A 14,697-nucleotide genomic window follows, 5' to 3' on the forward strand; every position below is an offset into this window, starting at 1 on the left:
TATTAGTCAGGTGTTTGTTATGTATTCTGCTCATACTGGGTTGAAAAAGCTCATCCTGCATGCAATTTGTTGGGATGTTTATATATATATATATATATATATATATATATATATATATATATATATATATATATACACAGGTAAACAGTCATACATTATGAGGTGACTGACTGCTATAGTACAAGTTGTGGTACTATAATTCCTGGGGGATCTTGTGACTCACACCACTCCTAAAAACTCCTGGAAAGGGTCATAATTAAAGGTCTCCTATATTACTATTTTGTATCAAAGCATTTTTCAGTGCTTTAATAATAGCTGATTTGCTTCCCTTTAGTCGTTTGTCAGGAAACATTCTGAAACAAACAGGTTTTTGATTGTATGTAGGTGTGAAGATTCTAAATGCAAGTAGCAACATGCTGGTACAGTAGGCATGCACTTACACATAGCCACACAGTCTTGTTCACTGTTATAAGAAAAAAATCGTGTTCGTTTTCAGGCAACGGTAACGTGCACAGACGTAAATATTAAGGGACATGTTATTTTTACTGAGTAAATTGGTCATTGTGACATTAAAAAGTTTTAGCTGTCGCTTTTAAGATGAAAACTGAGCAGCAGATGGCGATAATGAACCAGAAAACTCGCATGTCAGCCACGGGTAAAACCGCAGAAGAAGAAAAAGAGCAAGGTGAGGTAAAAGAAGAAGAAACTACACATGACTCGCGCTAACTGGAAGCAAGATGGCGGTGGCGGTGCGTAGCTTGCAAGACCAGCTTGAAAAAGCAAAGGAAAGCCTGAAAAATGTGGACGATAATATTCGTAAATTAACGGGACGTGATCCTAATGAATCAAGGTAAACGAAAAAAAAAAAAGGCCCGAGTGATTATTTTGCATGTGGCGTATTTCTAGAGATACGCAACCATCTTGCTAGCATTCAAATGACTACCGATATGTGCTAGCATGAGTCCGTTAGCTAACGTTAGTTAGCAAACATTACCACCTCCTTAGATTGTTTTGTGCTAGTCAAACTTACTCAAGGTCGCCTTACCTATGTCCAAACTGATTAATTAGCCGCACAAAAGTACTAAATAATACCCTAGCTAACTGCTCTTAGCTTAGGAGTGGAATATCCAAGCCAGTAGGCCAACTATTGCCATGCCCTGCATGCGACGTCCGGGTGTCACCACAGATGTTCCTGTGTAGTAACGTTAGGGCTAAAATGTCTCTTGCTTCTACCAAAGTAACCATACCGTTAACAAAAAAATTATAATCTTTTCTTTCAGAGCTGATGTGACTCGGAACTAATGATATTGTTTTTTGTGTTGACTTTTTTCTTTCTGTTTACAGACCGGGTCAGATCCGTCGGCTCGGCGGCCCCATGGCAGGCCCAGGTGGAGGTAGAGGCAGAGGAATCAACCTGCTCAGGTAAACCTGTGGTCTTGACGGCTAAATTCAGCGGCACATATGTTCATTCAGGTAGTTGTAGAATCAGGGGGTGCTCTCAAATGGCCTGCAAGCCATGCACATTTTAATTAGAAAAAAAGCTCTACATTCCTAACAGTATAAATGAACACCTGACGTTTGTGAATTTGGCTAACTAGTTCAGTGCCTGTTGAAAACATACCTAGGAAAGCTGCAAGCAGCAATGCAGGAGGAACGGTCCTCCTGCATTGCTGCTTGCAGCTTTCCCAAATGTATCTAATTACATTTACTCAAGGACTGCACAGTACAACTTTGAGGTACTTTACTTAAGTATTTGTGTTTTATTCTATACAGTGTTTCCTTGCATTATGTCGGCAGGATAATTTTAAAAGGCAACCGCCGCAACTACATTGTGTGTCTGCCCTATTTCTGAAACCGTGGTGGCAGAAATTTTGCCATGGTGGGCCGCCACTACAAAATCAACAGAGGAAACACTGCTATACTTCTGCTTCACCACATCTCGGAGGCAAATATTTGCTTCTTTGGCAGCTTTAATTACGTTGCAGATTTAGATTACAAATACAAAAATATAATCAATAATAAATGACTATGTATTATAGATTAAACTACCCAGCAATATCTAAAATAATGAAGCCCCACCTTTACCAGCTACAACATCAAAGTGATTAACACATGAATGCATCACTAATCATAATTAAGTGATGTATATTATTCTGCATAATGAGTACTTTCAGTATTTGAAGTATATTTTGAATGCAACGGGGGAGCCAGCATTGAGCTATCATTTTCTTGGTTGCTGTCGAGCCGGCTAGCCAAATTTTCTTCTGTCTCCCAAGCAGGTATTAAATTTAGTAGTTTAAAAAAAAAAAAAAATTAGTTAAAAAATATTTTTTCTAATAATATATATAATATAATTATATTATAATATATAATTTCTCCCCCCTCTCTCTTTTTTTTTTTTTTATTATATTCTTTTTTTTTTTTTTGAATATTAGGGTGGGTGTATTGTTTTTTTTTTTTTATTAATTATAGGAGGTGTTTTTTAAAAAAAAAATATGTTTTTTTTTTTTTTTTATTTTAGTTGTGGTTTTTTTTTTTTTTTTTTTTTGGTTTTTTTTTTTTTTTAATCACTTTTTTGTTTGTTTTTTCCCAGGGTTTTTATCAACCCACAGATTCAGTCTGCAAAGCCCTGATACCCTGCCTGTGCTGTTATTTAAACTATTTGGTGTGTGTGTGTGTGTGTGTGTGTGTGTGTGTGTGTGTGTGTGTGTGTGTGTGTGTGTGTGTGTGTGTGTGTGGCTAGCTAGCTAATCTATCGGTTTATCTCATTTTTTACCCCAAACTGCTGTCTGTCCTTTCCCAGGCGTAGTCTCTCAGACATGGGAAGCGGCGGCCCCCCTGCCAAGCAGAGGGACATCGAAGGAGCCCTGCTGAGGTGAGATTTTATATGCATTCGCATCTGTCATACTAACAGCAACTGCACACAATTTCATGATGGTAAAACATCTTGTGTAGACTGAAACAAGCCTATTACATAGAGCTGATGCAATTACACTAAACTCTAAACTAACTAAAGTAATTAAACAAAACTGTTAAAACACTCTGCTATGATGCTTTAGTCATCCTAAATGTAGAATTATGATTGTTAAGCTTTAGAATGAGCGAGTAGATTAGTAAAACAAATAGATTTCTACTCAATTATGAACAAAATGTAAGCAGTTTTAATAACCGTTTAATGCTGATATTGGGAAATGTACCACTTGCCGGTATAGCTGAAGGGGATCCAAACTGTTTCATTTGAACATAGCTCATAGACTGCCTCAGACCGAACAGCAATTCGAAAATATGACGACATTTACTCTGTTCTGTGGTTGTGTATTGTTGCAGTCTTGCTGTTATTTTTGTACCCTTTTCTTGTGTTCAGATTACGCCCTGGTCATAAGTAATTGAACTACTTTGATTCTTCGTAATCTGACAGATGTCAGGCTTCAATTAGCTTAGCTGACAGCTATGAGAACAGCAGTTGCTGTATTTGCATTGATTGTCTGTCTCTCATGGGCGTCTGATCTTTTTGTGTGTGTCTGCAGGCTTGCGGGGGACCAGAGGGCCAGGAGAGACGCGCGTCACGACAGCGACGCCGAGGATGATGACGATGTCAAAAAGGTAAGACTAAAGAGTTTCTGTTCTGCGTTGGTAGTGCCGTTCATATGTGCAGCATATATTTGGGTAAACCAAAACACGTTAAAAGCCTCAGGCAGCTCCGACAGTATTCTGATACAGATTATCATTATTAAATGTCACATTTAAATGTCAAATATTAGTAAAAGCTGAGACATTCAGTGTTTTGAAAGACAAACGGACCTAACAAATTGGTTTGCTCCCTTTCATGTTTTCTTCTTCTCTCAGCCGGCGTTGCAGTCGTCTGTAGTAGCTACCTCCAAGGAGAGAACACGCAGAGACCTCATTCAAGATCAAACCATGGACGAGAGGGGCAAACAGAGGTAGGCCAACATGAGCTACGGGCCCGCTGCCCTGACATTCACGTTTGTGAAATTACACCAGCAAACAGAGAAAATGGGGAAGGACAACCCCAAAAAAATCTAAACCTAATGGACAATATATAAATCATAGTACAACTGAAAATTGCAGTTGTCTGTAATGGTGGGTTTGTGTTCTTGTTCAGGAATCGGCGTATGTTCGGCCTGCTGATGGGGACCCTGCAAAAATTCAAGCAAGAGTCCAACGTCTCCACAGAGAAGGTGAGGAAAAATCTATCAAATTGTATTTCAATCAGGAGAGATTTAATTTAAGGGTGAAATGAGTTTAATGAACATGGTGCATAATGGGTTGATATATTTAGATTCTTTGGCGATTAGACTCCATCACAGTGTTCATTTATAAGGGGTAAAGAGGCAGTGGATATCTATCTATCTATCTATCTATCCCTTTAGTTACTGAATTAGATGGTAGTTTTTAGTCACTGAAACCAGACTGAGAAAAAAAAAAGTGGTTAATTTGTGTGCTCTGATTTTAGAATGAAAAGTAATAGATGTAAGCAGGGCCATCATGTTTTATTGTTTGTTTGGTAAAGCACTTTTTAATTTAATATTTGTATATTGAGGACATTTGATTTCCATTCAGTTCACAGTGGCATTTACAAAAACTCAACTGCTGACATACAGTATTTGTACTGTACGTTGGCTGCTTTTGCACGACAACTCTGTTCATCTTCCTCTTTAACTCTTCCTCTCCTTAATCCGGTCTCTGTCCATCTCTTGCTTTTGCCCCCACAGCAAAAGCGACGTACAGAGATTGAGCAGAAGCTTGAGGTTCAGGCTGAGGCTGAGAAAAAGAAGGCGGAGAGTGATAAGAGGGAGCTGTTTGAAGAGAGGAGAGCCAAACAGACTGAGCTGAGACTACTGGAACAAAAAGTGGAATTAGCTCAGCTGGTAAGAACATATTTAGTAGTCAGTCAGTGGGGAGTCCGGGGCCTTGTTGATGAGGCTGAATGTAGAGGGGAAGAAGATATTTGTGAGACAGAGTTCTCACAATTATCTAGTTGTATTTACCTTGTACTTGTATTAACCTTCTCTTTCCTCCATCCAGCAAGAGGAGTGGACCAGCCACAATAATCGTCTGGTGAAATACATTCGTACCAAGACCAAGCCTCATATCTTCTACGTGCCTGGAAAAATGTGCTCCGCCACACAGAAACTCCTCGACGACTCCACCAAGAAACTAAATGGTCAGCCAGGTTCTTCTTTTGAAAGCATTTTGCCCAGGCTTTAAAGGAACATGCCAACTTATTGGGACTTTAGCTTATTCACAGTTAGGTAAGTCCATACATACCCTTCTCCTCTCTGTGCATGTTGGCGCTCTGTCACTCGCATCGCCATAGTTTAGCCCAGATCCGGAATCGGGTTCATCTAGCCTACTGCTCCCAATAAGTGACAAAATAACGCCAACATTTTCCTATTTACATGTTGCGATTTGTATAGTCACAGCATGTACAAATGACAAGGTCACATGAGACACAGCCGTCTTCTAACCGTATACATACTGGGAACTATATTCTTCTTGGGCGGAGTGATTTGCTCGCAGCACCTGAGAAGCCCCGTGGTGGTGAGGAGCAGAGAGTAACAACGGTGCTTTTCAGGTGTTGCGCTAATCACTCCGCCCAAGTAGCAGTGCTTTGCCTTCTGAGAATATAGTTCCCAGTATGTATACGGTTAGAAGATGGCTGTGTCTCATCATGTGACCTTGTTATTTGTACACACTGTGACTATACAAATCACAACATGTAAATAGGAAAATGTTGGTGTTATTTTGTCACTTATTGGGAGCAGTAGGCTAGATGGAGCCAGTTACCTCCAGGATCTGTGCTAAGCTAGGCTAGCGGTGGGTGCGTCAGAGTAACGACGCGCACGGAGAGGAGAAGGTTATGTATGGACTTATCTAACTCTGGGGGATACGGTGACTAAGCTGAAATCCCAATAAGTCGGCGTGTTCCTTTTTAAGAGATGAGGGTTTCTTGTACCCATATCCAGAGAAAGCCTTTGTGTTTATCTTTTCGTAACCTCTGTGGATCTTTGGTTTTGTTTTCTGCACAGCTGTGTTTGACGAGAGGCGTGAGGCTTTTGCCGAACACCTCAGCAAGATGGAGTCCCGCCCCCGGCGACAGCCAAACCGCGACCAGGATGGCAACACCGCAGCAACAGGGATGGACCACTCGGCGGAGGGTAAGCCAGCAGGTCAGGCAGTCAAGGTGACAGGTAACAGGGGGGATGCAGAGATGGAGGAAGAGGAAGAGGATGATGAGGAAGAGGAGCGGGAAAAGGAGGGAGATAGAAAGGTGATAGAGAAGGTCAAGGGGGAGAAAGGAGAGAAGGAAGTGGAGGAAGAGGTGGAGGGGATGGAGTTGGGTGAAGAGGGCAGTGAGGAGAAAAAGGGAAGAGAGGAGGGGTTTAAAGACAGAGAGGAGAAGGAGGCAAGTCCAGGGTCAGAGGGGATGGAGGTAGAAAGCGGGCTGGGGCAGGTGGACAGGAGTAAGGCAGAGGAGGGAGAGACAGACAGTAAACAGGGGCCTACAGACCTCCAAAATGAAAAGATCCAGGACACTCGGTCCTCTGAACCAACCATAACCAGCCAAGAAGCACCAGACACCAGTCACCAGCCCCAGCTCAGCCACACTGCAGTGGAGCCAGCAGTAAAGTCCCCGGAGACCCAGGGATCCTCTCCAACCCCAGAACCCCAAACAGCCCCCACGGGGCCTGGGCAGGATATCATTGTCATCCCCGGCCTCGAGGTCCAGACCTCAGCTGCTGAGAACCAGGCCGTGGAAGAGAAACCAGGGGACGAAGCACCCCAAAATCTGCCAGATTCCGAGGGGGCCCCCAGCACCACCCCTGCACCCTCTAAGGAGGAAGAGGATGGCGGGAGAGGGAGAAAGAAGGCAAAGGAGCCAAAGAAGGGGCGCAGTCATAGTAACAGCTCCTCCTCTTCCTCGTCTGGCTCCTCCTCCAGCGGAAGCTCCTCCTCGTCCTCCGGATCCAGCCGCTCCTCTTCGTCATCCTCCTCCTCTTCGTCCTCATCGTCCAGCAGCCGAAGTCGCAGCCGAGAAAGCAGTAAGCGCAAGAGGAGGCCGTCAGATAGGGCCAGGGACATGAAGAAAGGAGAAGATAGAAGCCACCGCAAGAGAGGAGGGAGTAGCGGAGGAGGGAGGGACTCGAAAGGATCCAAGAAGAGGAGCAGCAAGGAAGGGAGAAGCAGGTCGTCCCGGAGCGATAGGGAGCATAAAGATAGAGACAGGAAGGACAAGAGACGCTAATCTGCTTCTCATTCACCCTTTGTATGGTAAAGGTGGCAAATACAGGGAAATCAACCATTTACTTAACGACACACGAAATGACGGTTTTTAAACTAGCATTTTCCCTTGAAACGCCACATAAAGGCTTTTTGAGCTTTTAACAGGATTTTATTTCACAGTGTAGGGATTTATAAGTCAAAGAATTGAAACAGTGACTGGTTATAATTTTCCTCTGTTTTCCTTTTACTTTGCAAAGAAAATGTAAACTGGACTTTAAATTAGGGGTGCATCTGTCTCTGTAATTGGACGCATAACAGGTTTGAGACGGGCGAGACTATTCGAGGCTTCATTTTAGTCCTGTTATTTTATCTTCCGTCTGGCATTTGGGTTTTAAAAAAGGTCTTTGTGTCACTATGATGAAAAGAATGTTTGTTTTCAATTTTTCATTCTAATAATGCCATAGGCTGGGGGTATTCGTGGTTATGGTAGCAGTAACCATTAACGTACAGTAGCTGTGTGTTCATGTTGATGTGACAACACTGTTAATCCTCATGTATTTTCACTATTTGAGGAATGTCATTGCCCTTGTATCTTCATCATGTGGGTACATGTGTGATTTGCTCAAATGCTGGGATTTTTTTTGTACCAATCTGCTTCAAATTAAAAGTGAGGTATTAGAGGAAATGTGTTGTGTGGTATTTCTTCAGTCATATTAGTGCTGCAGCTGTTTTCAGTATCAACTGATTATTTTTCCAATAATTCTTTAGTCTGTTGAATGCCAAAATACAGAAAAATTCCCATCACAATTTCCCAGAGTCCTGGTGACCTCTTCAGACCCGTTCTGTCTGACCAACAGCCCAAAATCTGAAGATAATTTATTAGCAGCAAATCCTTACATTGTGTTTAAACTAGAGAATCGTAGGAATTCTTTGCTTGAAAATTGACAAACAATTATCAAGATAGTTGACAATGTTCAGTCCATCAATTCATTTCAGATAGTATAAAAGTCTGCATTTCAAGACCAAATTCATTAAAATTGGTGGTAGAGGGTGTCTCATTCTGAAGGATCTTAATGTCTCACCATTTTCAGTGGGTTATTACCCTTTAACAAGTGGGAAGAGCTGGTTAAAAAAAAAAACCATCCTCTGGGTGAATACATCTCATGGTTGGTGATCTGTGCAGTACTTATGTACTGTAAGTGTTGGACCTGTAGCCTTGCCCTTTGTCTAGCTAAAAAGCCACAGTTGGCAACTTTTATTTGTAGGGTTGTACCATTTTATTACCAATAATGCTTACACAAGTAGTTATCCTTTTAAATCAGTTTAATAGAAAAAATATTGCATTTGATGCATCCATAAACCTCAGAATTCATAAAGAATCAAAAACGGTCCAAATGACCTGGTTAATTGAAATACAGGTTGAGTTGATGATCCCGTCCTTCTGGTTCTGTCAACTTTCATCGCAATGTGCAGAATCACCACAGCTCTCTACGTGGTTAGCACTGTTGTCCTTGGATAGGTTTAGTTCTCTCCACTGATTTTAAAAGTCTTCATCTTCAAGTGTGTTCATAAGTTTATTGTTGCTTCATTGTACAGTCTGAAGGCTGCATCAGTAGGAGGGCTTACAACATTCCTCCTTAATGCCTTGATGCTGGTCAACAGTTCAACCTTGCGTTCACTCGGGCTGGTCTGCCAGGTCATTCTGCTCAAAGTATCTGCAGAAAAGGAAATAAGCATGATTGCATGCATATATACTTAAACAAATTTAAATGTTTGTATAAACATTTTTTTAAATGTATATATTTATATAGATTTAATACGTCCAGGCTAGCCTGGCTCCACCCTCCTACGTACTTCTGCTCAATTTTCATTTTCCTTCTCTGTACAAATGAAATGTACGAGAGTCTGGTAGGACCAGGCTACATCCTGACAGCCCTGATATATAAAATGTTATGTGACCTGATCAATGTAAACTGCTCGTGATACCTGGCAACAAGACAGATGAGCAGATTGAGGGCTGGTAGTTTCTCATCCTCCTGGCTCTCCTGAGGAATCACAAAAGCAAAACAATCAGCAAACAGACCTTGCTCTGAGAAGTATGCATTTAAAAGTACAGTACCTATCGAGTACCACCTACTAAGTGCCGACACTTCTGCAGTGAGGTTTTAGCACTAAAGACGGACAAAATGAAACAAACACAGCAACTTGTAGATCCCCACTTAAATACAAAGGAAAGAAAGGAGGAGCTGAGAGCACAGCAAACACATTGGTAGTATTAGAGAGGATGGCAACACAGGCTCGAGGACAGTGGTATGAACTGAAAGAAAGAAAGAGATAGATACTTTATTCACCCAGAGGGAAATTTTAGACCTACCAGTGTGCTGCGGAGCTGAGCACATCTCCTGGCCAGCTGTCTGATGGAGGCGTGGGCTTCAGGTATCAGAGGCTTCTCCAGGCAGGCCAACAAAGCATACAACCAGCGACCCTTTAACAAGCAGGTGATATAGACACACCAGAAATCAAACAAGTTCCCAATTATTCAGTAAAAACCTTAAACTTTCATATTTCAAAAACGTGGAAAGTAAGAAAAAGAAAAGTACAATGGCAAAGTAAACAATTTAGAATGATTTCTTCTTCTCCACACATTGGTTGGTCAGAAGACAATCGTGCTTATTGCTATGTTATCTTGGTTGGAAGACATACAGTACATATACAGTGTGGCTGTAATCCTTTTGCTGGACAGGCCAACATCCCGTTTGTATCCAATGCCACAGTAAAGGGCAAAATACATTTTTGTCATGCTTTGTCCTTCTCGTATTGACAACAATGAGCGTAGTTTTTGCCCTACAACGCTGCAATGTGATTGTAGCACCAGGCCTCCGAGGAGTTGGCCACGTGGAGTGACTTGATAGACTAAACTCACCAACTGTGGAACAAAATCGTGTTCCTCAAACCAACTGATTAGAATGTCCAACAGCATCAGCACTGTGGACTGTAGACAGAGAGAGAAAACAAACACACAATAATCAGACTGTTGAAGTGGTTCAGAGTGTGAGCTAGACTAGTGTACGTGAGGACGTTCCTTACCTGGTTCAGTCTGCTGACTATGCTGAGGAAAGGAGGGAAGCCCACCTGAGCACAGACACATGCTTTGATTATATTACATGCTCTTCTATAATATATATATATATCACTTATATAACATTTCTCAACAAGTGGCAGAAGAAACAAGTGCTGTGATACTCCCAAGTTTAGATTTTACAAATTGTAAAATACAGTTTAGTGCTTTACAGTTGAAAATGTCAAGGACTTTTTGAAGAATAATCTTTGAACATTTCCGGAATTTTGCTGATAACCTGACCATTATAAACCCTTGTCGGCTAAATAACAATAGTTCAATAATGGAGTCTCCTTTTTCTTCCAACAAGCACATTCAGAAAACCTTGCTATAATCCAGTGCTGGCTCCGGTTCAGCATCTGCGTGGCCGGACGAGGTGCCCAGATAGACCGTCTCTCCGAAACAAAATCTCTTCCAACCCTCCTCATCGGTTAGCTTTGGCTGTAGGACACACACATAAAAAGAAGAATTTACAGCAAACGCAAATCTCCTGCTCAGTGTGCTGTGCTCTGTCTTATAAGTATATCTATATGAACTTTCTAGTGATCAGCATTCTTATGCTACGTTTACACGTGGCCGGCTATTTTCATAAACGGACATTTCAACCTCTCCGTTTTTTTTAAAATAACATCGTGCACAGCTGTCAGTTTTCAGAGAAGTGTTCGTTTACACGTACCCGTGTATATATATGCCGTCAATGCAGTCAAGAGCATGCCAAACCCTTTAGGTGGTTGTGTAACGAGAAGCTCAAGCCCACGTTAGCCAATCAGAATCCCAAAAATAGCAACAACAGCAACCAATCACTTCCTCTTTCTCTCTCTCGGCTGCCTAAACCTCCGTTTGTCTCAGTTTACATGCAAAGGTGCAAACGAAGATTTAAAAAATCTCCACTCTGGCCGGAGTTTTTAGAAAGACTCGGTTTGAGAGGCGAATTCTCCGTTTGCGTGTAAATGAAGGGTACAAACGAAGGGAAATGTCTCCGTTTGTAAAAATAACCATGTACGTGTAAACAGGGTCTTAAACTCAGAAACAGCTGCTCTCAAGTTGAAACCTCAAATGTGACGGAAAACAATTGGATTTACACTTTTTCAATTATTGAATAAACGGTGCACTACGAGTTCCTGCACGGTCACTTCTGTTGACGTTCCGAGTAAATTTAAAACAAAACAGAGCAAGCTCGCCCCTCCCCCCATGTTTCCGTAACTGTCATGACTAAAGGCCTTTTTATCGTTGTGCGTCGAATCGACGGCGTACCCCCGCAGACCCCTCTGCGTCTACGCCGGACCCTGACGTGCACCTCTCGGAAACCACCCTGACTCTCCACCTGGCTCTTCATGCCACTGTTCTCTCTGCTGTAATGCTCTTTATTTATTTATTTTTTAAATTTTATTTCTATCTTTATTTTTAATTTAATACATACTGTGTACATATACTTATATTGTTTATACCTATACTTATATTGTTTAATATTACATTTAGAGAATGTGTGATGTGCACCAACAACACCAAAACAAATTCCTTGTATGTGTCAAAAAACGTACTTGGCAATAAAAACCTTTCTGATTCTGATTCGAAAAATGGAACGACACGTCGCAGTGACGCACGTCGCTCGGCCGTGGCTTGGTAGCGTTGCATTTCCCCCGACTCATTTCCTGGTTCTCCTTCTCCATAAACAACATGACATCAAGGAGAGGGTTAACTTTTCCTGCTACAGATTTCCCACCGTGGTCAGAAAGCACAGGGGAGACACTTTGTTTCTCTCACTACGACTCTACAGTTGGTACTCGCTCCGAAGCTAATCACGTCACTCTCTCACTTCTCCCTCGCTCTATCACCCACTCCCCACACACACACACGCCGGCTCGACGCACACACCAGCGCACAAGTATAAACATCAGGCCACTTACTTAGGCTACGGCAAAAATTCTGCGTGGAGCCTCCGCAAGACTATAAAACGGCCTTAACTGACTAACTGTCACTAACCCCCTCCCCCAACCATCTTGTCGGTGATTGGCTGGAACGTGGTTTGTTGTATTTTGGTGCACAGCCTGTGCCCCTAGTGTTTATTTGACGTTTACGACCCCTGTGTTGTCTCCCGAGACCGGGCTTTTTCACAGTGTGTTCAGGGGGCAGGCAGCTAGCGGAGCAAGGAGAGATGCCTACCATTTGAGCCAAAAATGAAATTGCGCCGAAACCATCCAGGAACTCATAATGCATCTTTAAGACCATCTCCTCACCATCAGTACATTGTCGTCCAGAGCATGGCTGCTCCAGTGATTCCTGTTCTTTGCGATGCTCTGAAAGCAAAATACAGAACTCACAAACAGTTTGATTGTGAAAATGGATTATGTAGTAAACATACTCCTGAGTTTGCATGCCTTTACAGAATACAAATCTGCCTTTTTTTTTTCAATAACCCTACCTTAAACACATTTAAAAACAGGCAAGTAACATTTCTTGTATTATCCTGTGACATGGATTACACCAGTCCAGCAGAGAACTACTGCTTTACTTTGTTTCCTAATTCTTAAGACAGTTCAACAAGGGATTTTTAAACATTGATTTAAGTATTGGTCATTTGTAATGTGCATGTGATAACATATTTGAAATGTTATGGACTTAAGTAAACAAGAAATCCCCGGAAGTTGTTTCTGTGTTTTACCTGTCGGACACCTGAGAAGGTACTGACTTGGTGCTGCTGCCAACTGAGGCTGGGGGAGAACCCCACTGGAGCAGCATGGCAGCCTGCCACCTGAAACACAGGAGACACTAATAAGCACACTCAGACAGTGGAAGGAATAGAATGGAATACATTGTTCTCATATCACTTTCTCAACATTATCCATGTGTCACTTGTAGCTCATTTGATAATTTACGTGAGACAAAACTACTTCTAAAAGAACGACTGGATTTCGATTTGTAAAAACAAAATACTTCAACTGTTGATTTCATTCTTACCTTAACTCAAATAAACAGTTAACACGACATCAAATGGATCCTTAAGGTGGATACTGCACTGCATGTTTTTGCATTTGCTTTTTTTTTTTTTTGTTGAAATGACATGCCTCATAGTGTAGTTTTACTCACAGAGGCATTGATTGTTTGTTTCTTCTTCAGTTTCTTAGGGTCAATCTGAGCAACCACCACCTCAGGACACTGTGACGCCTCCAGCCTGATAAAAAGCATAATATACATCATTCAAGCACGCGACTTACTTACTGGCGCAGCTGATGCACCCTACTTAACCCTTGTGTTGACTTCGGGTCAAATTGACCCGTTTTAAATTTTTGTTTTATATCAGAAAATATGGGACGTAGAAATATGCGCTGAAAGAAGAAAAAGTTTACAATTTAAAACGTTGGAAAAAGCAAAAACAAACGTCGAAAAAGTGTTTTTTTCAAGGTTGACGGGAAGACAACACAAGGGTTAAAAAAAGCATTAACATTAGACTGTCATGGTATTTTTTTTGTGAGTAAAGTTAGTTTAGTTTAACACTGGCTGTCAAAGTAAAATTCTACTTTATTACTTTGATACATGAACCTGGCTAACGTTAGTTGAAGAGCCCTCTACCATCAACTATGGATGGATTAAGAGAACCTATCGACCATATTTACACCATTTTAGGGGTGGCAGCATCAGCGTAGTACATATATATGAGCGTAGTAGACGGCAGTCACCCAATAGAATCACACTAATTCTCCACTGTCCAAACGGTGAAAAAAAAAAAGGAGTTGTACTGTTGAACTTACTGGACTTGTCGGAGGTATTCCCGGGGGTTTCTAGGCGGTCCATTCATGTCCAGGACCTCTGCACTGGCTCCAAACTCCACGGGCAGCAGCCTCGGCATTAACTCCTCCACGTCAGACTTCATTGTGAAGCGACTGTCAGCTAATTTCTAAAACATGAGATTTAATGTTGCCAGGTACGAATGAAGCACCGACTTACAACTACAACAACAACAAATTCCTCTGTAGACCAAAACAACTTCTTTTGCAGGTGGCGTAGCTAGCTAACTAGTTCGCCATCTTGCTTAGAAACGCGGAGTGATGACGTCGTCTTTCTGCGACGGCGTTGGTTGTCATGGTGATGAACGCTACACGTGTTGCCATCTTTTTCGATAAAGGCTGAAGTCCGCAAAACGTCAAAGATGTGGCCTGCCAAAACAATTATATGTTGCCATGTTTGTTTATATACTGTCTATGGTTGATTCCCATAAAATGTGTAAATGTAAATTGTAGAAGCTGGTAAATTATAGCAGCTCGTCTCTAATTTTGAACTACAATAAAATAAAATAAAAACCTTTGACCAGAGACCAGATAGTCCTAGCTAATGTA

General features: G+C 41.7%; 2 protein-coding genes across 2 annotated transcripts; one reads left to right on the forward strand and one right to left on the reverse strand.

The window, feature by feature from the left end:
* The first annotated feature begins 697 nt into the window (after positions 1 to 697).
* Positions 698 to 7,930, forward strand: pnn (pinin, desmosome associated protein). Its single transcript, XM_039785764.1, has 9 exons — positions 698 to 850; positions 1,345 to 1,422; positions 2,804 to 2,875; positions 3,528 to 3,603; positions 3,847 to 3,941; positions 4,124 to 4,199; positions 4,734 to 4,889; positions 5,047 to 5,185; positions 6,051 to 7,930. Exons 1-9 carry the CDS (start codon positions 738 to 740, stop codon positions 7,265 to 7,267), a joined length of 2,022 nt encoding a protein of 673 aa, XP_039641698.1. The 5' UTR covers positions 698 to 737; the 3' UTR covers positions 7,268 to 7,930.
* Positions 7,931 to 8,550: 620 nt separating this feature from the next.
* gemin2 (gem (nuclear organelle) associated protein 2) lies at positions 8,551 to 14,429 on the reverse strand. The gene is made up of 10 exons (XM_039785765.1): positions 14,113 to 14,429; positions 13,451 to 13,535; positions 13,026 to 13,115; positions 12,601 to 12,660; positions 10,688 to 10,804; positions 10,333 to 10,377; positions 10,169 to 10,237; positions 9,620 to 9,730; positions 9,232 to 9,290; positions 8,551 to 8,960 (listed from the first exon to the last, which is right to left on the reverse strand). The coding sequence occupies exons 1-10, from the start codon at positions 14,232 to 14,234 to the stop codon at positions 8,921 to 8,923; spliced, it is 798 nt and encodes a 265-aa protein (XP_039641699.1). The 5' UTR covers positions 14,235 to 14,429; the 3' UTR covers positions 8,551 to 8,920.
* Between the last annotated feature and the right edge of the window lie 268 nt (positions 14,430 to 14,697).

This window comes from Perca fluviatilis, chromosome 20, assembly GCF_010015445.1.
Source record: "Perca fluviatilis chromosome 20, GENO_Pfluv_1.0, whole genome shotgun sequence".
NCBI lineage: Eukaryota > Metazoa > Chordata > Actinopteri > Perciformes > Percidae > Perca > Perca fluviatilis.

Coding starts and splice junctions, on each gene's coding strand:
- pnn (XM_039785764.1), top strand. CDS start 738: ATGGCGGTGGCGGTGCGTAGCTTGCAAGACCAGCTTGAAAAAGCAAAG. Junction 3,604..3,846: donor ATGATGACGATGTCAAAAAG/GTAAGACTAAAG, acceptor TTCTTCTCTCAG/CCGGCGTTGCAGTCGTCTGT. Junction 4,200..4,733: donor CCAACGTCTCCACAGAGAAG/GTGAGGAAAAAT, acceptor TTGCCCCCACAG/CAAAAGCGACGTACAGAGAT.
- gemin2 (XM_039785765.1), bottom strand. CDS start 14,234: ATGAAGTCTGACGTGGAGGAGTTAATGCCGAGGCTGCTGCCCGTGGAG. Junction 13,116..13,450: donor AACAAACAATCAATGCCTCT/GTGAGTAAAACT, acceptor CCTGTGTTTCAG/GTGGCAGGCTGCCATGCTGC. Junction 9,291..9,619: donor CTCAGCTCCGCAGCACACTG/GTAGGTCTAAAA, acceptor GTGATTCCTCAG/GAGAGCCAGGAGGATGAGAA.